The 23637-nt window shown below is 37.9% G+C and overlaps 1 protein-coding gene across 1 annotated transcript in view; it reads right to left on the bottom strand.

Annotated features, from left to right (window-relative positions):
• LOC148079445 (ephrin-A5b-like) overlaps positions 1 to 20831 on the bottom strand; it is a 64820-nt gene extending 43989 nt beyond the window's left edge. Inside the window, exon 1 of the mRNA XM_087791007.1 lies at positions 20282 to 20831. Within this exon, the coding sequence (XP_087647133.1) occupies positions 20282 to 20400 (119 nt within the window). The 5' untranslated portion in view covers positions 20401 to 20831. The remainder of the gene's footprint in view (positions 1 to 20281) is intronic.
• Positions 20832 to 23637: the final 2806 nt, after the last annotated feature.

Below are 23637 nucleotides of genomic sequence, written 5' to 3' on the forward strand. Positions count from 1 at the left end.
TAGAGTTAGACACACATAAACTAGGCAATCATCTTGCAAAAATTACATATACACATATATATATATATATATATATATATAGTATATATAAAAAGCTTAAAGTGGATAGTTCTTCTATAAAGGATAAATTAGAAAGTGCAGCTAAAGATGCATCCCAGTAGAGGTTAAAGGTCAAGCCCGTTTGAAAGCGTTTGAACCCTCTCGTGTTTCAATTTCCAACATTTTATGAAAATCTATTTAAACTGGAGCGGCTTAACAAGATGCTCGCTCCTCCGTATGTGGCCCGTGATCACCCGCAGCACATGACCACAGATCAAGCGCTCTATAATTTGGACTCGGATCTCCACGGCGCTGCTTCCAAAGGAGTGTTTGATGGCAGAAAAGTGCCAGGTGTCTGCGAAAGCTCTAATTTCAGAGCGACTGCGGTCCCCGGACGTACCGTCTTGGCAAGAAATGCACGATTATAAAGTTTAAAACGAGAGGGAAAAAAAACTCCTCTGAATGGCCAATTAGTGAGCGACACAACGCTGGATCCAAACATTTATTTACAAGAGGCAGGCGGTTTTTCCCCTCAGACACACTGTGGAATTCCACAACAAAGTGGGTGTGGCCAGAACCGCACCGACCTCAGCGCCTCTTGACATTACACTGTACACCCGTGAGGTCAGGAAAAAAGTTTTTTTTGTGTATTAAATCAGAGCAGAGATTTCTCACACAAACCCCCATGAGGGCGGCGGTGATTACGAACTGCTTCTGGAACCATGTTTGGATTCACAGACGTCAACTCCATTCAGAGGCGGAACAAAAGGGCAGCAGGAGAGACGGAGGTGTGCACGGAGATTACGGTGAGTCCGAGGTTATTTTCAAAACAAGTGGAGAAAGAGCTGCAAAACAACTTCCTGTCACTTTTAACCGGGGTCACAGGAATATTTTCGCTCACTAAACTTTTAACAGATGTTTTTTCAGTCCAGTAGAACTTTGAGTTTTATATTGTTTTCATACTATAATCATTGCATGATATATCATTTAGGATTAATTTAATTTTTGTAAATAACATTTAGTATTTAAATACTTTAATATAACATTTGATTTTTTTAAAATTTATTATCCTTTGATTTTATTTAACTTTAACAAGTTAATTAAATATATTTAAAGTTTTAAGTGGCGGAAACAAAACACTTTTTTTTTTTATGTATATATACTTTTAAAATGTCTTATTAAAGTCATTTTAACTATACTTAAGTTTAACTTAAGTCTGATTTTAAATAAACAGACGTTTAAAAACTGAATTAAAATGAAAATAAATCAATATTTCCCGGAGGTAGTTCCTGCTGAAGGATAGGAAGGAGATCCACGTTATATTTTATAGAAAATTTAAATATAATCAAAACATTTTTTTTTATTAATAGTAGCTTTCTGTCTGCAAATAAATAAATAAATATTAATATATGTAAGTAAGTAAGTAAGTTATTTTCATTTGTATAGCGCTTTTCCAGACCAGGGTCACAAAGCACTTAAACAATCAAAACAATATTCAATAAAGTATATACTTTAAAGGGCAAGTTATTTGCAGTCAACAAGAGATCCTCTCAAAACCTCGTAACTTCTATTCTAATTACTTTTTAAAATAGAATTAAGTTGAGTTTATTTTTAGGCAGGCATCTTTACTTGTACCTAAATTCTCAAGTAGGATATTTCTGTTCTCTGAGTCATACTTTTTAATTATTAATTTTGTAACTGTATCAAGTTGTTCAGAGCTAGTTTATATAGTACTATTTATATATAAAGTTAGTTGTATTTTCAGGCACTTGTTTCTATCACTTACTGTAGCATTCATGCTAGGCTAACTTTGGATGCTAACAGCGCAATAAACATCTGCTATACCGCTTTAAAAAGATCTAATTTCTCTGAACTAATCGTCTATTCCGAGAACATAAAAAACTATAAAACATGGAACTGTTTACGAACGTTGTTAGTAAATGAAGTGCAGCTGTGTCACGCCACTTTAGAGCAACTTAAAATAGTTTTGACCAGAAGGATTTCAAAAGCAGACACGTCAGGTTTTTTTTTTTCTTTTTCAAAGCAGCGAAACAATGATTAGACTTAATTTACGATCGAAGCGAATGAGTGTCTGATGTCCCGCGAGTGTGCAGGCATGTCCGACCACAGCGTCGGATCGCTCGTCCACTCCGGTGACTCACTTTCCACCGTCGGATTAAAAATAAAGCCGTGAGAAGTCGACAAGATAACAAGAGATTTCTCTTCGGTCGGCCGAAAAAAAATGAAAGCGAGACGGTGACGGAGATGACACTTTTGCGACGGTTCCATTTCGTCGCAGGTTTGTGTTGACTTTGGGTTTTTTCTGTTTTCTTTCCATACGAGGAGGAGGAGGAGGAACATTTCTGTGGTCGCACACTCCCAAAATAATTCCTCGCCACCACACAAAATGAGAAAAGCATCAGGAAGAAAATGGATTGTGGCAGAAAATAATGAACTTATTCTTTTAAAATATTTATTTTACTCAATATACAGGATATATTGTACTCTAGGAGACTTTTTTAAGGTTTTTTAATATATTTTTAAATACGAAACAACTGTATTTTTTACATTTTTAACTCACATTTTTTTTATTAAACCAGTAAATATTCTTTGGTATATATATATTGTACTCTAGGAGACTTTAAGGTTTTTCTTTATTATATTTTTAAATACAAAACAACTGTATTTTTTCCATTTTTAACTCACATTTTTTTTATTAAACCAGTAAATATTCTTTGGTATATATATATTGTACTCTAGGAGACTTTTTTAAGGTTTTTTATTATATTTTTAAATACAAAACAACTGTATTTTTTCCATTTTTAACTCACATTTTTTTTATTAAACCAGTAAATATTCTTTGGTATATATATATTGTACTCTAGGAGACCTTTTTAAGGTTTTTTATTATATTTTTAAATACAAAACAACTGTATTTTTTCCATTTTTAACTCACATTTGTTTTTATTAAACCAGTAAATATTATTTGGTATATATATATATTGTACTCTAGGAGACTTTCTTAAGGTTTTTTATTATATTTTTAAATACAAAAGAACTGTATTTTTTCCATTTTTAACTCACATTTTTTTTTATTAAACCAGTAAATATTCTTTGGTATATATATATATATTGTACTCTAGGAGACTTTCTTAAGGTTTTTTATTATATCTTTAAATACAAAACAACTGTATTTTTTCCATTTTTAACTCACTTTTTTTTTATTAAACCAGTAAATATTCTTTGGTATATATATATATTGTACTCTAGGAGACATTTTTAATTTTTTTTTATTATATTTTTAAATACAAAACAACTGTATTTTTTCCATTTTTAACTCACATTTGTTGTTTTTTTTAAACCAGTAAATATTCTCAGATTATATTCTGGTTTACATCTTGAATAAAAAAGTGACAGTAAATCCCTTCTTTGTGTTGATGTTTGACAGTCGAGTGGTGAATCCCTCACTCTTTTATTGTCGTTTTCATAATCAAAATCCGTTTTTAATTCCTTTTCATTGTTGACGTAAACATCAAACACGTGATAATCACGAGGGGTTGTTTAAATAGTAAATGGTTTTAATACATCTGACATTTTCTTGGTTGGAGATCAAAAAAATACAAGTGAAATGATCTGTACAGTGTCGTTCTTGGACAGCATCACAGTCGCTGATTGATCCCACTTGTTGTCGAGCGTTTTTCTGTGCAATCTGCTCCACAATGATTCCAACATGGTGCAGAAAGAGAGAGAGAGAGAGAGAGAGAGAGAGAGAGAGAGATAGACGGAGAGAGAGAGAGAGAGTCGCTCCCTCCAGGCAGCAGGAATTCTGGGTTATCTCTACCCGGGTGTCTCTGGCACAGTTTTTGGTTATCTGAGCTCGCCGAGCCAATGAGAGCGCAGCTGCTTCACGCCTCATTGGCTGCCCGAGGGTTACGACTTAACCCTCATTGGTGACTTTTGGCTGGAGAGACACCCCCGTGAATAAATAAATTAAAAATCAGATCATTTGTAAATGGTTTGATTCGTTGAGTTTAATGGTGTTATCAGATGATAAAAATGGGATTTGGAGAAGATATTTGGAGAGAAAAAAATTGCAAATATTTCCAGACGTCATTTGAAATACCCATTTAAGTCTGCACAAATTTTAGATGAAAATAAATGAAAGTAATTTGTAGTCATGACCACTGTGCACCACTACTCCCAGTACACGCTGCTGGGTTGCTGGGCAAACTTGAGAGAGGCCTGCCTCCGTGCACGATGGTGAACGTGTGTGACGTGTTGTTTCTCTGGAACCCCTTGCGCATCGCGTGTCTAGACCCTCACCACACCATGTGACCCGGAGGTGCAGTCACAGGACCTTCTTCTTTTTTCTTTTTTTTTTTTTACGATCAATTCTCGCCCCCTTTTTCTTTTTTTTTCTTTTTTTCCACCCGCGAGTAATCGGGGGCAGGTCTGGAGTCGTGATAGGAAGGTGAAGTGACAGAAGTAAAACCTGGAACCGACGACACACGGCGCCACCAGAGCCCCGGGTTTAACCATGCGAGGACCACTTTGGTCTTTGAGGGGATTAATTTGGAATTAAATGCAGATCATGAGACTCCATATGAAGTTAATTCTCAAGAAGAAAAAACGGATTTATCATGTTTATAATTCATAATATATATAATAAATTGACGTTGAACTATGATACGGGCAATAATATTTGGCTTAAATAAATAAATAAAATAAAAAATATCACTATATATGATAATATAACTATATAATATAAATTAAATATTTTACATAAATAAAATTAGATAATTTAAAAGACTATACAAGTTTTCTTTTTGACTTTTTCATTATTTTTTTCCGTTAAATGTAGTCGTTATATTTAAATAAAGTTTTAATAAATGATAAAAGGCTAAACATTTAATTGGAAATTGTGGACTACTCCAGCATTTATTTTATTCTTAAGCAAAACTGGGATTATTAACAGTAAAAATGGATTTATATGAATAACGTACGAGCTAGAAATCCTCGTGCAAAAGTGTTAGAAGTGTATTGGCTGCACAACTACTGCTGCGAGGGAAGTGTTCAAAGTTTCCAAATAATTAGTGAACTTCAGGTGACTGAGTTTTTTTTTTCACTGCTGCTGCTGCTGCTCGCCAACGTCCTCTCAAACTCCACCGTTACCTTCGTCCAGAGACAGAAATCTGAGCAGCGAGCCATAAAGGCCTGGGATGGAAACCTGAGCGGGCGTCAGACTCAGGAAACAAATAAAACATCTTTATGAGCTTGATTTTATGATGTTAATAGGACCAGTCCCGGTCCAGTGGCCTCTAAGTGCTCTCCGGGACACGACAGGCACACACACACATATACACACACACATATACACACACACACACACACACACACACACACACACACACAACTCTACTGATTCAAACTCGCTGCTGCATGGATAATTACAAAAACACTTTCTCTGCCCGTGAAATTTCAATAAATCCCCATTAGCTGCCTCTAATGCACTTTTTACACTGTAAGAAACAAAATATTCAACTAATTAAAACAAAACAATAACAGCGTGTGGGAGTTCTGAGTGGGCGGACGACTTTGTACGGAAGACTTTCGAAGGGTTTCCAATACAGCAAAACAGCTAAATTGAATTTCTCACTTTTTATTATGTCGACGTTTTAAAGCTTAAGTTTAACATAATTGTAGTTTAACTTTTTCTCATCTCATTTGCTAAATTATATATTTTGAGAGCGTTATTTACCATTTATTTTCCTCAAGGTATTTTTTTTTATTTATTTAAGCTTTCTAAGATGTATATTCTTATACATATAGCCTTTGTTAAATAAAATGTAATCTTAAGTTTCTTACTCTGATATAAACATATGGTTAAATCCAGTAAAACTATTCTAGAGTTTACAATAATGATTTATCAATTATTGCATCGAAAGAAAAAAATAAATTAATATTGTTAATATAATAAATTGTTGTGTTGATATTCAAGAGAAAAAAAAAGTATAAAAGATAAACATATGCTTTTAAAATGCATAAAAACATTGTCACGACGACCAAGATAATTACAATTACTTTTACTTTAAGCGATACATATTTTAATAAAAAAACAACAAGGACAATAATTATTATTTTTGTTATTATAACCACTTATTTTAAGTGAGCATCGACTAAACACGCTGCTTTTTTTTCTGTTTCAGCCTCAGCTAACCTTCCCCAAAAAAAGTAGCCACTTGATTTCAGAGAAAGTCCTTCTACTGAGTGAGAAAAGTGATTTTCTTGGCAGGTACAAAAGAAACGATTGCAGAAGGTCACGCGATACGATCTAGTGAAAGTCTTGTGTCGACGGTGGCGAAGCACCAGGAGGTCGAGTTAATCCCGCAGAGGTGAGAAACGGCATCAGATCAGAGATTACGGATTACAGATCTCCCGTAAACGCTAATGATGTTGATCAGATTGAAGCCCAAAGCTTTAATGTTATTAATCGGGAGGAGAGTTAAAACTTAGTGTCACATCCATCACGAGCCAAACGTAGTACTCCACTCCGGCGCCGGCGCCTGATTGGCCGAGGAGGCGAGCCCTCCTTATTGGCTGATCCGGTGACATTCTGCGCCGGGACCTGTTACGCCAGATGCCCTCCTCTCGTCCCCTTCAATGTTTGCAGCCCCACGCACGCGATCTCTCGCTCCGCTCGGCTGCACCCTCTCATCGCATTACTTCTGCTATTCTAACTCCTGCATCAATTATGCACTAGAATAACTCTGGGCCCTGATGGAGCCGGGACATAAAAGGGGGATCATCGGCCCCGGTGCTCGCAGCGTCTGGCCCTGTGTTAGCGGCGTGCTGCTGCTCGTACTGGTTACACAAGCATCCCAGGTACCAGCTGGCATCAGCCCTGACACACACACACACACACACACACATATATATATTCAACTGTACAAACGTATATATGGACCATTAGTGTGTTAGTAGGTCAACTTTAAACATGCTTTTCACATCACTGGATGACAAATGCACGACTTAAGGGTTCACTTAAACAATGATATTTCATTTTAAATCACAATTTATTGTGTTTTTTTAACTGGCCATTGTCAGGGGAATTATGAGTTTAACGTTTTAGTCCGCTGTTATTTTAAAACGCACTATAATATATATATATATATATATATATACCTGTATATATATATATATATATATATATATATATATATTTTAAAATAAATAATCAAGTGTTTTTGCCATGTTAGCTCGACAAAATCGTGTTCTAAGATGCGTAACAACAAGATAAACAGAACCTAGAACACCTTGATATACTAATATTTAAGATAGATTCTAAGACCAGCAGCAAGTATATTATCTTATACTGTATGAAGGATTTTAAAAGCCACTTTAAGATCGATTTTATTTTCTCCAATGTTTTCCTTGATTTTTCTGGAACTCCTGTTGTGTTATCAGTTTTATATTGACCTTTAAAGTATATACTTTATTGAGTATTGTTTTGATTGTTTAAGCGCTCTGTGACCCTGGTCTGGAAAAGCGCTATACAAATAAAAATTACTTACTTACTTACTTATTTAAACTGGGAAGTGTATTTTGATAACTTTGTGATGATATGACACTTTAATAAAATGTAAGTTAATATGATCAGTGACATTGTAAAGGTTTTCCTGATATTAAACTGGAAGAAAAACGAAAATAATACCAGTCATAATATAATTCTTAAGGTAATTGACAACTGTGTTTCGATATAAAAAAAACACAATTTTCTGGAACTCCTGTTGTGTTATCATTTTTATCTTGACCTTTAAAGTATATACTTTATTGAGTATTGTTTTGATTGTTTAAGCGCTTTGTGACCCTGGTCTGGAAAAGCGCTATACAGATAAAAATGACTTACTTACTTACAATTTAACTGAGCATACTTGAGAAATATTTAAATTCCCCTTTAGAAAAGTTTTTTTTTAATTCAACAAAAAGTTGTGTCTACAAAAAACATTGGTTATTTTGTTCCTCGTCTCCACATGGACTCTCTTCCTCATCCCACACCATCGCAGGAAAAGAAGTACGAAGTCACTTGTATTCAATGGCAAGAAATAAGAAGATGATGAGAGAAAAATACATGAAAATACGCCAAACAGTAGAACGTGTATTGATAAGTGATTGAACTCCACCTTCAGAGAGAACTGTAACCAACACGAGTCACATGACTTCAAAGAAATAAATACACAAGGTTTTTTTTTTTTCTCTTCTCAAATCCGAGACGCCACGCATTTCCCAGGATTCGTAACCTACTTTTCACTCCTCGTAACAAAATGGAGTCGTCTAGGAGTGACAAAATGGCGGCCCGTGCTCCACGCACCCGCCGCCGCACAGCTCAGCGGAGACAAGTCCACCTCGTCCGTGGGGGAAAAAAAAAAACGTGGTCGTGGTGCCCTCGTCTCAGATAAAAACATAATCGCATCAAAGAAAACAGACGCAGAAACCATTGAAAGAAGAAGGGTTCGAGTGGACCGGGTCTCCTGACCTGGATCTGGTTGCGTGTGAAGGATCGTCCAGCCGCCGTCGTGAGATCACCAACGTTTTTTTTTCTATCTTAATATTTCATACGTCCCAAAACGCGAGAGTGTGCGGAAAATCCAACAGGAGGAAACACTTTGAGGAGCAGCGAGCCACACAAAAGGTCCCGCAAAGTCACACCAAGTTCATCAAAAGGCAGCACATCAGGAAAAAAAAACACATGTCTGCTGAATCATCATTTCCACAAAAAAGCCATCAATGAAACATAAAATGCAGATCTATCTGACGTTTTATTCCGTGGTGTCAACGTGAGTGAAGGGGAAGCTTGAAGGTTCGACGTCCACTTTGGCTTGGACGTGCTCGCACTGTAAGTGTTTAACAGCTGTGATCGCTCACACGCTCCACCAATCTGCCAGTTTTCGTCTCTTTTCGCTTTGATCATTCTGATCTAGGCCGTACGATTGAGCAGGCGCTCGTCCGGTCAGGTCAGCGCAAGAAAATACTCAAATAAATCAACCAAATGTTTTATTTAAATCGCAAAAAACTGACCTCCATCCAAGTTTTCTTCTCGTTGTGAATTGTCTTATTTGACTAAAACAATGAGCTGCAGTCACTCAAGTCCAGAAAATTGGTTTATTTAAAGATATTAAGAGTAAAATGTCACTTTAATGACTTCTTTATAGTAAAAAAAAATGTCTTTAAAGTTTCTAAAAACAAGGATTATGTCCACTAAGTAAGTCATTTATATTTGTAGAGCGCTTTTCCAGACCAGGGTCACAAGGCGCTTTAAAGATCAAAACAATACACAATAAAATATATGCTAAAAGGTCAAGACGACACCCACAATAAACTACACAAGAATGTTTTTGACATCTTCGTATTAGACACGTTTTTTGACTCGTCTTGTGAATTTGACTCAACTTGAACCAAATCAGACTTAATTGCTTGTTTAAGTTTGATTTTTTACAGTGTAATTGGGTGAAAATGAGAGAAAAGTATCTTCAAACAAGCAAGAAAAGAAAAGAAAAATTAAAGTATGTACATCATTAAAAGGTAAGAATAATGCTTTTTCTTCTAAGTGCACTTCAGAATTCAACAATATGTACATTAAAATAAGTAAGTAAGTAATTTATATTTATAGAGCGCTTCCAGACCAGGGTCACAAAGCTCTCAAAAGAGAAAAAAAAAATACTCATTAAAATATATACTAAAAGGTCAAGACAACACCCACAATAAACTGAACAAGAAGGTTTTTCTATTGGTGTATTTCTTATACTGTTGAGAAGCAATTCACGTTCCATTTTTCATCTTCTGACATCTTCAAATTACACACGTTTTTGACTCGTCTTGTGAATTTGACTCAACTTAGACCAAATCAGACTTAATTGCTTGTTTGAGTTTGAGTTTTTACAGTGTAATTGGGTGAAAATTAGAGAAAAGTATCTTCAAACAAGAAAAAAATGAAAATGAAAATGAAAAATGAAAATACGTGTATTATGGGATTCTAAAAAAAACAAAGTACACTGTTAAAAGGTAAAAATAATGCTAATGTTCTTCTAAGTGCACTTCAGAATTCAACAATATGTACATTACAATAAGTAAGTAAGTAATTTATATTTATAGAGTGCTTTTCAAGACCAGGGTCACAAAGCGCTTAAACAACCAAAACAATATTCAAAAGATATATATACTAAAAAGATCAAGATAACCCTGAGAATAACACAGGAGTTCCAGAAAGTCAAGGAAAAGCCTGCACGAATAAGAAAGTCTAAAGATGTTTCTTGAAGGAGTCAGTAGACTTTATACCCAATTTTAGGGATATTTGACTTTGCCCAAACAGGATTTTGGCTTGTGTATATAAAAACAACATCCCTGAAACTGATGTGTACAAAACAAAGCTGCTCAAACTAAGAAACCCCAAATGAACGTCCCTGTTATTCATAAGTGTTGGTCGCCACAGGTATGCAAACTGGCGCGTCGCTCACACATCTGATGGTGCGCCCTGTGGACCGCGACAGCCGGCTCTCCTCTGTTAGCAGCTTAGTGCCTCTTTAGGACCTTTTTGGAAGCCGTTTTAGGCAGCTTTACCGCAGTCATTAGGAGCTCAGGCTGATTAATGTGAATGGTCAAGCAGGACCTGGCTTTCTGAGGGAAGAACAGAGAGGGGTGAAGGGTCCCACAGGAAGTGTTTTGTGTCCGTGCACAAAGGGAGGGCTGACCTCTTAAGCCCCTTAGAGCCTCTCTGCTAATACCCTCACCGGTGCCTACAAAGACACAGGGGATGCCATTTCACCACTCACATTTTAACAGTGTACACAGAAGAAAGGCCGGCTCAGATTAAAACGGCGGAAAAGTGAAGCCGAGAGGCGGCGGAGTGAGACTAAGATTAGGCGGAAAGAGTTCCCGTTAATCTATTGACTGCGGTGCATTTCAAACGGGAGAGACCCCAAAACTTCCCCCAGGTGTCCCAGAGGATCTTTTATCTGGTCCCTTTTCAATCACTCGCTACTTTCACCTTTGAAAAGGAATATTTGTGGTTCCCTGTGTATCTATTTGGATACTATTTTCACTTAAAGTAACTTCTCTTTTGTAACAAATATATTAATAAAAATAAATGGTAAATATATGTAACTGTGTTTGTCAGCGAGTTTCAGAGATGATCTGTTAAATCCAATTCATTACAATAATACAATCCTTGAAGCAGCTCTAGGTAGTTTTGGGTAACTTAATATTTTTCTACTAAAATACTTTCATAAAACTTGTGATGACACATCAACTTAAAACTAGTTGAATGACTCACAACTACTACTTCTACCTGAGGTGTTTTGTGTTATTTTTATTTTCCCTGTAAAAGTTCTTGGGGATGGTGTGAACATGCTACATATAGCGCTGGTTGTGGTTAAGGGGGGGAATTATGGTACAAAAAAAAAGTTAAAGTTATGTTATTTACAAAGCCTTCATAACGCATATCCACAATCTGATTCATGACCTCATCGGTATCCATCCTTCATTCAGCCAATGGCGTCGCTCGACCTCCAATCGCATAGAATCGCTTTAAACTCTCCTTCTATGCTGATGATTCAATTCAACTTTATGAAAAGTGTCAAATCAAATCAAAATCATGTCCAAAAACTATACAGTTTAAATAAAAATTATACAAGAGAAAAGAAAAATCTCAATGAGTTACAGTGTACAGAATAAAACAACTTTTAACTGGCAGAAACCTTGACCAGAACCAGAGTCGGCCACGTTGACAAAACCAAATTCAGTTACCGTTTCTAGACCCCAAGTCAGTAGGAAAATCGACTTCATTTTTCTTTGAAAATGAATGAAGGTCAACGTAAATGTGCAGTTTTCAGTGATTCTATCAAAGCTAGCACATGCTAAGACATGTTAGCACAAGTTCAATGAACTTCATTAGGAGTTAGATTAAGCCATAAGGATGAAAATATGCCCTAAATACAAATAAAACCATCTTTTATTCGTGGATCAGAAGCCGAGATGGTTATAAATCAAAACAGCCTTGTAGTTAAATGAAGCTACTTTAAAGAGCAATAACACAATAAACCACTAATCCCGCCACCAGCCTCTGTCACTCAAGCGCCGGCCGCCCGAGGGTCTGTACTTATTAGCGGGACTGTAACCCCGGGCGGCACATCTCTACAGGCGGGGTCAAAGTGCAGGAAGATTGACAGGCATCTCAGCAGGAGCCCGACGAAGACCCGAGTGTTTGACTGACTGAAGAGCAGATCCAGATCCATCCATAATTAAACCCCTTATTAAGCTCCAGAATCTCACATATCTGGTCCGAGACCCTCTTTTTACCCAAGCGTTCGCGCCGCTAACGGCTGAATTCACAGCTGCACGACTCTTACAGCACCATATGCTTTTAGCAAATGTTTCCAAATTCAATAAAACCACAACAGATCTCCCGCAATATGTTGGCGTACTCGACCAAAGACATAAACTCCAAGAAGAGTTTTTTTTTTTTCTGTTTTACAGCAAGGGCATTGAGACCGTTCATCAATTCTGGTGTCCTGTTGCAACAGAACAGTCCCTTTAATTTGTGATATACTGCTAAAGCGCAGATGGTCTTGTCTCGGAACAGCAGGGCGACTGTGCGGGACAGGGTTTCTGTGATATTACTTGGACGCCTGGTCTTAAATCACTGCTGATAACTGTCTGCTGTTGGCCCAGAAGTCGCGTTGCTCAGAGCTGAAGACGTAAACATGATGGATGCATGAAGTTATCAAGCATTTGTTTGTGGGGAATTTTTTTGGCGTTACATTGACCAAGAAATACCATAGATTTCTGGCTATAAAGGCACACGATCAATCAACGGGTCCTTTTTTTAATAAATCATTTTTTCTCTATGCATGTCTTGTAACAGTTGGGCTGGGCATCGATCGAAAGGGTCTGACACCGATACTGGTTCCTGAAAAATACTCTTTTCAACACAAAGATCAATTCTAACCAAAAGAAAATAACATTACACATAGTGGAAATCTTCAGTTTATTACTTAGGCTTTGGTGAAATTCCAAGCCAAAAATTAAAGCCAATAATTTCCAGTGCCAAAGAACAAGTGATGGAACAATCTGATGTTCACTTTCTTTTCACTAGTCAGAAAAATTCACACATTATCGAAACTAAGCAGCAAAAGACGAAGTTACTCTGTACCACCGAAGCATTTCAATCATTGCCCCATAGAACAGAAGTCCGGCACCGGTCCCTACTTAACAGGTGCCATTTTATGGTCCTTCTACACACCGTCATATTAAGTATCAAAGAGCCTTGCGATGCGGCTTCATAGTTAACCAAAGTCGTGCTAAAACATCGTCTGATTTTTGAGTGCCGTGTAACACCTATCATGGGTTCGAGATCTGTAGGTACCGTACAAACAGACTCCATTCATAAGGGACACAGGAGTACAAGGAGCACTAGTGATGCCAAACTTCATTAAGCTAGGGGACAAAAAAAAATTCAGCCAGTCTCCATTTTTACCGATCAATTTTAGCCTACGACTTCTCTGGCGTACGAGGCTAAAAAACGAGTAAAATAATACCAAAAATGAATCTTTCACCACCGATTCAAGAAAAGCCTCTTGAACGCCATGATACCTGAAGCCCTGAAATGAACAAGCATTTGAAGAATTTCAATCATAGCCACATAAAATGACTAAGCGACCTAAGATGATGATTATCAGAGTAGTTAACAATGAACTATAATTAAATCAGTGCCTCGTAATTAAACATTTGAATTGATCCAACACAAGTGTCCTAAGACTGGGCTCCTCTAGTGATGCAACTTGATTTTCTGCTTTTCCTGTTCACCTTAGTTTCGTGGGAAATACCCATTCCTTAAACTTCCTCTCTTAGTAATGATATGGAATGCAAAGCACAGATAAAGAACCTTTCATCTCAGGGTTTATTGACAATTTGTGGAGCCCTTGGGCAGGAAATCACATTGGCTCTGCTCTCTTTGATGCCTCGGGAGATTGACACTTCCTCACAGTGGAAACACGGGTTCTGACCCCACCCTGGGACTCCACCAACTGGACACCACTCCCCTGTCCTCTGGCCTTTCACCCCCGTGTGTGCTGTCATTACAATTTCCACCTCGGGTAACATATGCAGCCACTCCGATCCTCCTCCTACCGTCTGCGGGGCTCAGGGGCCGCTGAATGCGAGGGGTGTGGGGGGGAAACAATGAGGGTCTTTCAGATAGTCTGGGAGAAGGACCGCTTTTCCTCAGACCTGGTCAATATTTGGACGGGGTTGCCTTTTTTGTGTCCGGTTCTAATCCATGTGGAACCGAGCGGCGGGGAGCCAGGAAAAGGCTAAGAGGGGCGAGCGGAGACAATGAAGTTGGGGGCGACCCACAAATCCGCTGGAGAGCTATCACAACATTGTGCTTTTAAACTTTGCTTTGTTTCTCTAAATGGAGGTCGTTCCTACTGTATCATGTCGGGTCGGACCCTCATCTGGACCCCTCAAAGCGAGGTGGTTTGGAACATGAAAACAGGGGCCACGAAAGGGGAGAATATTTTGATTGTCTTCGACAAGAGAAATATGTTGCATCTGCTGTGGAAAGATTTGGATGCACATTATCAAGGATTAAGGAAAAACCCCCTGGGGTGACAATGCTATTGCAGAATGTAGGAGACCCTTCTCGTCCCAGCTGTCAGGTCGTTAGACCCACCCAATGAGATTCTTTGATGACGGGCGGTATCGGTTTCCATGGCGTTGGGAGACACAAACAGCCGAGAGAGATTAGGTGCAGACCTCGGGCCTGATTCTTCATTGATCCCACCTATCAGCAACAAATAAACACCTTGAGGCCCGTGCGTGCCGGACCATATGGACCCTGGGTGGGTTTTTTTTAATGAAGCAGCTAAATGGCTCGTGAGCGGGGAGTTGGCTAATAGCTCCTTGTCAGAGCGGCATTAATACCCCGACGCTCGCACACTCGAGTCCATCGTTTAGTTACTGAAACAGACGGCGGCGCTGACGAGAAACAGCTGCAGCTCATTCTTCCGGCATGAGCGACGCCGCTAACAACGCCGTGATTTTATTTTTCAACCGAAAAACATTCCAGGTCTTGGTTCGCAATCAGGAGATATTTACAACCACGGAGCGGTCCAAGTACGCCGCCGCCGCCGCCCATTTGCGAGATACGAGCGGTGACGCAAAAACAAAAAAAAAAACGCCGGTCAAGTGCAGTGACGTAAACGAGGCTTGAATGCCAAGTGACTGCTTTTACGACGTCCGTAAATCACCCAAAGTGTCTCTTTGAAACTGTTCTTTTTTACTAGGTCAAATGCATTTTGTGTTGTAGCGCCGGGATATAAAAGTGGGCAGTAAAATGGTTTATCGCCGAAAAACATTTAATCTGAATCATTAAAATGGTCATAATTGGCTCAAATCGCCCATTTGACTCTTTACCTCCATTGTTCCTGTGAGTTTTCGAGGTAAAAGACAAATAAATGGGTTTTTTTTTTACTTTTGTAAGTTTGGCGTATGACCACATCCAATAGTGCAACCTTTATCATCAAATACAAGTAAGTAAGTAAGTCATTTTTATTTAAATAGCACTTTTCCAGACCAGGGTCACAAAGCTCTTAAACAATCACAACAATATTCAATAAAGTATATACTTTAAAGATCAAGATAAAACTGATAACACAACAGGAGTTCCAGAAAATCAAGGAAAAGCCTGAACAAATAAAAACGTCTTAAGATGATTCTTGAAGCATTAAAGACGACTTTTCTTGGCAAACTTTGCCATCAGGCTAATATTTTTTTACGGCGATACTTATGGTGATACGATACGTATCACCATACAATGCAGTACTGTAGGAACAACGGTATATAGATATTTTATTTTAATAGTTGCAGGACACATGTCCTAGCATAGTAACCACGTAATTCAGTTTACATATCTATATTTGGACTTCACAAGAGAAGAAATACAAGCAAAATAAAGTTAATGTTAATTGTTCTTTAAAGTACGGATACGGTGCAGTTGAATATACAATACGATATCGGGAAAAAAACAAAAATCTTACACCTCTAAACTACTATTTAATCAATATATTTGTTGATCCAATCACACAAATTCAATTTAAAGCGGATTTAAAGGACGTTTCCTTTTACAGTATCACATTCTTAAGCGATTCTTTTTTTTTCAAAGAATTTTGAGTAGATTTTTGAACATGACATGAATATTTGATGGAGCGACGATACATGGACCAGACGGCATCACTACGAGGATGACAGAGCGTCTTATCTCCGAGGGAGACACCAGCCGTCTGAGGAAGCACTTTTGAGTGCTTTTATCTTACCATCTTATTTTCTTTCTTCTTTTTTTCCCTCTTTTTTTTGGTCATGACCCATATTTTACGACGGCAGTGAGCGTGAACACGCTCTAATTTGAAGTATTCATTCATATAAAAAAACAACTTCTCCGTCAATCAACATCAGACGGATCAAAAGCAGAAGGAGGGAAAAGATTTAAAAGACCTTGAGAATTGGTTAATAGGACGTGAACTGAAGTGAATCAGGTGCGACGGGACGTTTTTGTTCGATGTTCTTAAAGGTTTTGAACTCTTGAAGAACATTCAACAAAAACATGGGTTGGTTTACTCCAGGATTTACCATTTACCTGAAAATTTTCAGTCATAAATGTCAATAAAATCTTGGATATAGTAGAAGTCAATGAGGAGGAAGAACACTTGCACGGTAGCACCTGAAGAAGAGTCATTTGCAGTATGACTTAGTTGCTTCCAGGTTAATCTTTGAGGGCATATGTTACCAAAGTACACTTTTAATTCTTAAAATCCTTACATCCCGTACCAGGAAAGCAAGTAAGGATCCCGACTTCACCGTGAAAATGTAAGAAAATGTCTGGAATAATTTTTCTGTTCAAATAAAGGACGAAAAAATGAATATTTTTATATATACAAGAGGAAAAGGCATCACATTTAACAACTTTTTCAATCAAATAAAAGCCTACGACTCACGGAAAGAGCTTTGAGACCCACTTTAATGTTTTAAAACAATACGAAAAGGATTGCAAAAGGTTCAATTACTCATAGATAGAGTCATGAATTACAATACTATCAAGTTCAACTTGACTTTACGGTAAAATTTCGAGTCATACGAACATGTATCTACTTGTTATTCACCACTGAACGTTGAGCAGTTCTTCATCCTGGTCATGTGATCATTAAAAAAACTAGTATTCAAATAAACATAAAAACATGATATACTTTCGTCAAAAAAAAAAGTCGTACGCCGACATACAACCATAAATCTATCTCAAACCAGCAAACAGGAATGGTTCATTTAAACATGACAAAAAAAAGAGCAATATTATTAAAAGCAGAGACAGATATTCGCTGCCAAAACGTGGAAAAGAAATTCCACTTCAATTTAAAGCCTCAATCATCCCCAGGGCTGCGAAAAAACTTCGTCGCTCCGCCGCTGTGATCACATCTTTACGGCATCATATCAGAGATGTTTGCCTCAGATGAAAGCGCAGCAAACATGGGTGCAACAACGTTCATGTTAATCACAGAGCGACACAGATTCCTCGTCGCCCTTCTCGAAACAATGAAACCACATGAAAATGTCATTGCGTTTTCCATTTTTTACGACTCACTTCCCTTTTTCTATTCCCGAGCGGCTGTAGGGGGATTTCATGAATGGCTGACTGCAGCTCTGGAGGCCGTTTTTTTTTTTTCCTTCTTCCCTCTCTCTCTCTCTCTCTCTCTCTCTCTATCCCCTCTCTCCGGTCTGAGACGTGACCAAGGATGAGGGAAGACTTGAGTGTGGTTACATTAAACAGCAGGGATTCGGGACCCGGGAGCTCGAAGTTCTTGCGGGTCAAAAGGGGGGGCCCTGTGAGCGTGGCCCCCTCCTTAAATCATAAAAAGGTCAGGTTTAAATTAAAGTGGTGAATGAGAAAAAAAGGGGAGATCATCATTTAGAGTTACTCATTTATTTAGCTTCTATTCTGGTGGAAGACAAAGTCCACACAGGGGGGGCACACCGGGGGGGACGTCACCGGGGCCCCACGGTTCGAAACGGTACTGCCCCGGTTTTGACCCTGACAACAGCCCCCCCCTCGCGCTGCTTAACCTGCGGCTCGCCTGGTTACTGGCGAGTGTGTGACCTCAGCATGTGTGGATCTCTCACAAGACCTCGCGTCACGCTGGGTCCTGGCCGATGCTGAAACACCCCTGTGTGCCCCCCTCATTGTCTGCCTCAGCGTGGGCCGCGAGGGGGTAAAGCAGGGGGGCACTTGGAACGGGAGAGCATGGCAACCAAGAAGGGAAGGCATGGGAACCGCTCGGAAAGGCCAAGAAAAGAATCCTTTCAGCGGGCTCGAGTGGGACAGAAAAGTTGTTATCAGACATGATATCAGCCTTGTTAGTGGAAGCAGGAACTCTATCACCCTTTGATGTCGGCCCTAAACAATTTGCATTTGTAACATTAGCGTTCCTGTCAGTTCCAAACCGCCTCGCCCGGGGGGGGGGTTAGCATTTTCAAACATGGCAACACCCGTCTGTTGGATAGACGAGGAACAGAAAACAGGTTTGTCTAGTCGTTAAAAACAAAACCTTATTATACATTTTTTTTTGTTGGCTCATAAGTGAAACTGGTGTTGAGTCAATAAACGATACCAACCGACACACAAACCCACCTCCGCGAGGCACACGCACAACAACCAGCCTCTGTTTTTTATGCCATTCAACGGAAAATTTCACTTATCTATGGCGACATCATAGCACTTTGATGATACCACGAGTCGATTTTTTATTATATATTTGACCCACTAACACACATTAAACACTTCAACAGATGATAACAATCGTCCTTTTTAAAATATATATATATAGAGTGTAAAACTTCTAAGTTCCACCATCCAAGTTTTTTTAATTCACGACTACATCTTGTTATACTACAAAGCAAAAGAATACAAATACACGTATCAAAGGAGCAACACTTTGTCAAATAAAATTGCCTTGTTGAGACTAAAGGTTTTTCTTTTTCTTTCTTTTCAAAGTCTGTTAATCCAACTTGTTTCAGCTTTTTCTTCATGGTTTCAAACTTTAAAGTTACTTTTATTCTGGGTAAAAACGCATGAAGCACTAGAAATAAGACTTTTAATTTAAATCATTTTAATTTAATAGGTTTTTCCACACAAATTTTGCTCCGTTTAATGTTAAACAAAATAAAAAAATCAACATATCCTCCATCAAACAATGATTTCTGACTTGATCTGCTGTTAAACTACTAGAATAAAAGTGAAGATATGGCGCCACCAACTTGACCCGGCAGAACTCTTCACATCTGAGATCCCCGCCATGTTTTCAACAGCACCAGCATGAGGAGAAATAAATAAATATTTGCACAACAGTAATACTTATGACGAATGGCTGTCTCGGAGCTGGGTTCTGTTTTTATATTGCTTATTATGTTCGTTGTATTATTTCATACTTTTAAATCTGTTCTGACACCACAAAAAAGCCTTTGTTGGGTTTAAAACACTGTTAATAAAAGTTGCTCATTCTAATATACACATGTATTTGGAGCGAAAAGTAATATTCTATCTTAATATTTGTATCATTTGTCTTTTATTTTTCTTTGTCTTTCATCTTCAGATTATGATCGTGACATCATGCACTTTCCTTTTATTGCCATTTGTTCTTGTTTTTTATCTATCGTCTGTGTTGCTGTGTTCTGGAAAAACAATTTCCAATAAAATTTTATTTATCTATCTATTATAGGAAAAGCAGGATGATATACTTACAAAAGTCTAGCTTTAAGTCAACCATCATATAGAAAAAAATCGAACTAAATGTTAATTTTATATTTAAAATCAAGATATATTCATGTTTTTATCCCACAGTATGGAAGTTGTAAAAGTTCCGAGGCTTGAATCCTCAACTTGAGAGTCGCTGAAACTCTTCTGTCACTTCAGTGGCAGCTGAGTGGAGGAGACTCGTGTTATTGTAGCCCAGCAGGACCAGAACCTCCACGTCTCTCAGCACACGCCAACTGTACTCACAGAACATTCGGACCTGATCCTGAGAGACTTGGACCTCATGGAAGGTTTTTACTACGAGCTTGAGATCGAAAAAAAATAAGCCGCTCCAGAAGCGGGCTAAAAGGGAGTCTCGGTCTCGGGTTCTAAAAAGAAAAAGACACTTACTTGGGGTTGGTTCTGTTCCAGAAGACAGCGTGGCGGTCCGACACCAGCTTGGAGGACGCGTCCTGCCCGCAGACGCACGTCGTCCCGGCGACCAGGACCAGGAGCAGGATCGCTTCCATCGGTGGCGTTTCTTTTTGTTTTTTTTAAAAGAAAAACTCCGGAGAACCTGAATTAAAAAAAAAGTCTGTCCGTCACACGAGAGTCACAAAGTTCCTCAGAGAAGATCGAAGGTTCTGCTCAGAAGAAGAACTCCGTCAGCGCTGGTTCTGGAGGCGCATAGTGATGATGGGTCCGCCTCGAGAGTCCACATAGACAGTAGAAGATCCACGACCGTGTCCGTGTTGCTACGCGGAGAAAATCCCCCCCTTCAACACACACACACACACACACACACTCTCACACGCACGAGATCTGAGCGCGTGGGTGTCGTAAGATCCAAGACCCGAAGGCTCGCGCGCAGACGGTCCAAAGACAAGAACCAACAGTCCGAGGAGACGCGAGACGTCTTCGTTGTCAACTCCGGTAGTAGTAAGTATGTAGTCCGGATCCCGCGGCCATGCTCCCCCGGACCAGCCCCCCTACTGCTCCTCCTCCTCCCACCATACACCCCCCCCCCTCTACAACACGCGCGCGCACACACACGCGCACGCCCCCCCTCCTCCCCCTCCTTTTACTATGCCAGCTGGGTTACGTCGCTGAAAAAAAAAGTCCCGATGCAGTAAGTAAGAATCTCCACTATAGTGGAAGTGTTGCTTTCGTTTAAATGTATATTAATGTTTTTTTTTATGTTAAATAAACTAAATAATTATTTGTTTTTTTGTAAATCAATATTTTGTACGAGCTAATGCTAGCAGCTAATGTTAGCATTTGCTAATTAGCATCACAAAGGCTCCTTTTAAGAAATGATAAACAGATGGTAGATGAAGAAAAATACATGTATTTAAAGATACACTTTACAATGGACACCATTATTCACGACAATGTACTCTCTGAACTGAAGCAGCTTTCTGCCACACTCTTGTCTTTTCAGGGTTATTTTGAGCCATGTTTCTTTACTATTTAGTGTACATTTAATTTTTTTTAGGTTAGGTTAGGTTAGGTATAACTTTATTGATCCCTCAGGAGGTCTCCTTCGGGAAATTGTTTGTTTTTTTTCCAAATTATCCACAGCAAATACAGCAATTTTTAATAAAAAATAATCAAAATAAAATAAGAACAAGAACAAAGAGAAAGAACAAGATGATACGATCTAAGTCTAAAGATAAAGAACATAGATCAAAGAAAAATAACAAAGACAAAGGATACAAAGATTAACATAGAACAGAACATCATGATACTTTTACTCCACTCCTGCCCCCGGACTCAGAATTGTACAATTTAATAGCCCGAGGAAGTTGATCCACATTAACACAGCTTTAAAAACACCTGCTTACGAGTTTCCAGCTAAAGGTTTGGTGTATTTATTTTTGAAAACTTGTTAAAGTGATACCAAACAAATGACCTGTTGCTGACTCGTTGACACTCAAACACAACTCTGTGTACATCATAATAGATTTATAGATGGTTCGGGCTTATCCCAGCTACTCGGGGGAAGAGGCTGAGACACCCTAGCCAAATGCTAGTTACCCTTTTATTCTTGACGACAACTAATGTTAACTTCATCAAATATTCTTGAGAAAAGTTGTGAACTTGAGTTTCAATTTAGCAAATGTTGATATAGTATATATTTGTTAACTGAGTTTGTTTGTTCATTTAAGTGTATACACATAGCATATAACATAGTGACATACATGACTAATGCATAGATTAAAGATGCAAATAACATACTGGTATTTATGATGTATGTTTTTGTACTGAAATCAGATTAGTTCAACTTATTTTATTGTCAAATATACATGTATCAAGACAAACAATCGTAGTCCTCTCTGACCCACGATGCAAAACATGAGACAGTTTAAAGGACATTAATAAGACGTTATAAATAAATAAATAAAAATATATAATCAACGAAATGGAATAAATAACAGACAATACTTAAATAATTAACTAATAAACAGAATATTCACAAAATGAACAAAGTTAGGGCACATTAGTCATCTAGTTTTATTTGATCTATATTGTTTATAGCTAACACTAACTTTGTATGTTTATCCAGTGACTGTCCCACTCCCATGTTCAAGTAAACGTTATAATATTTGGAGTAAATTACTAATTTTAACAGATGTATGACTATGAAAAGTGCTTATCATGCAAAGCTTTTTAGAAACATAATTGTATGTCCAGTATGAACCAATACATGGGAAAATACACATAACCTTCATCTGGAATATTATGAGAACAGTTAAAATATTTTTTATTTCAATCTCATTTGAGGAATTATCAATAGAAATAAGATCCTTTATTATTTTAATGTTTATATTTCAGTCTACATGTAACATTATGTGGATCAAAGGCTGTGTTTTGAGCTCAGGCGCCACGTAGCGGTTAAAAGAAGAATTGCATTTCCGAAAACCACATACAGACAATTTTATCAAGAAATAGAATCCTTTTGTTGTGAGTGATGTCATAAAAGCCGATGTCTGGTGGAGTGCAGCTCTGTCTGGTGAGTGGTCCTGGTTCTTTACTGAGTCAAGGTTCAACAAAATCTCCTTAAAACAACAGAGGAACAGAAGAGCCTTATCTCTGGTCGTAAACTTTACTGAGACCCTGAGCAGTCTCCGCTGCTACTTTAACGTCAGCTTCTGTTCACAGATTTATGCCAACTTGAGAGGCCCCGTTGCTTTCAACGTTCATGGAAAACGTTTTAACTGTCAATAAACAATAAAATGAGAATAAAAGTGCAGTAAAGAGAGTCTTTTTACCTTCTGTTGTAGATTTACGAGGTGAAGTGTATTTCTATAGTTCTTGGTAAGTCAAAGTGGTTTAGTTTTGGTTATAATTGTTTTAATTTATTTATTCTTTTAACTAAGCTTTGCTTTGAATAAGAAAACATTTGTTTTGCAATTAAATTAGTTATTTTGTGTTTCTGTCACTCCCTGTTTATGTTTGTGCTTTATTAGCAAGTTAAGCATTTGTTCACCAATTCCAATTGTAATATTTCTTTAATATTTTCTTTAGAATACATGCAAAAAATGTTGTGCACATTGTCATTGATCTTTTACTAAAATAGTCACCACTTAAATTAAAAATAGAACTATTTTTTCTTTCATTTTTCCTCTGTCACTATAGATTTTGCCATGAAATGAATGCATTTTAATAGATCTCTCTGAGTACCTAAAAGAGATTTTAAGACCAAAATCTTAGTCCTTTAAATGTTTTTATCCAATCAAAGCGAATCGTGAAGCCAGTCACAATAC

The sequence above is a fragment of the Callionymus lyra genome, chromosome 5 (genome assembly GCF_982586985.1).
Source record: "Callionymus lyra chromosome 5, fCalLyr1.hap1.1, whole genome shotgun sequence".
NCBI lineage: Eukaryota > Metazoa > Chordata > Actinopteri > Syngnathiformes > Callionymidae > Callionymus > Callionymus lyra.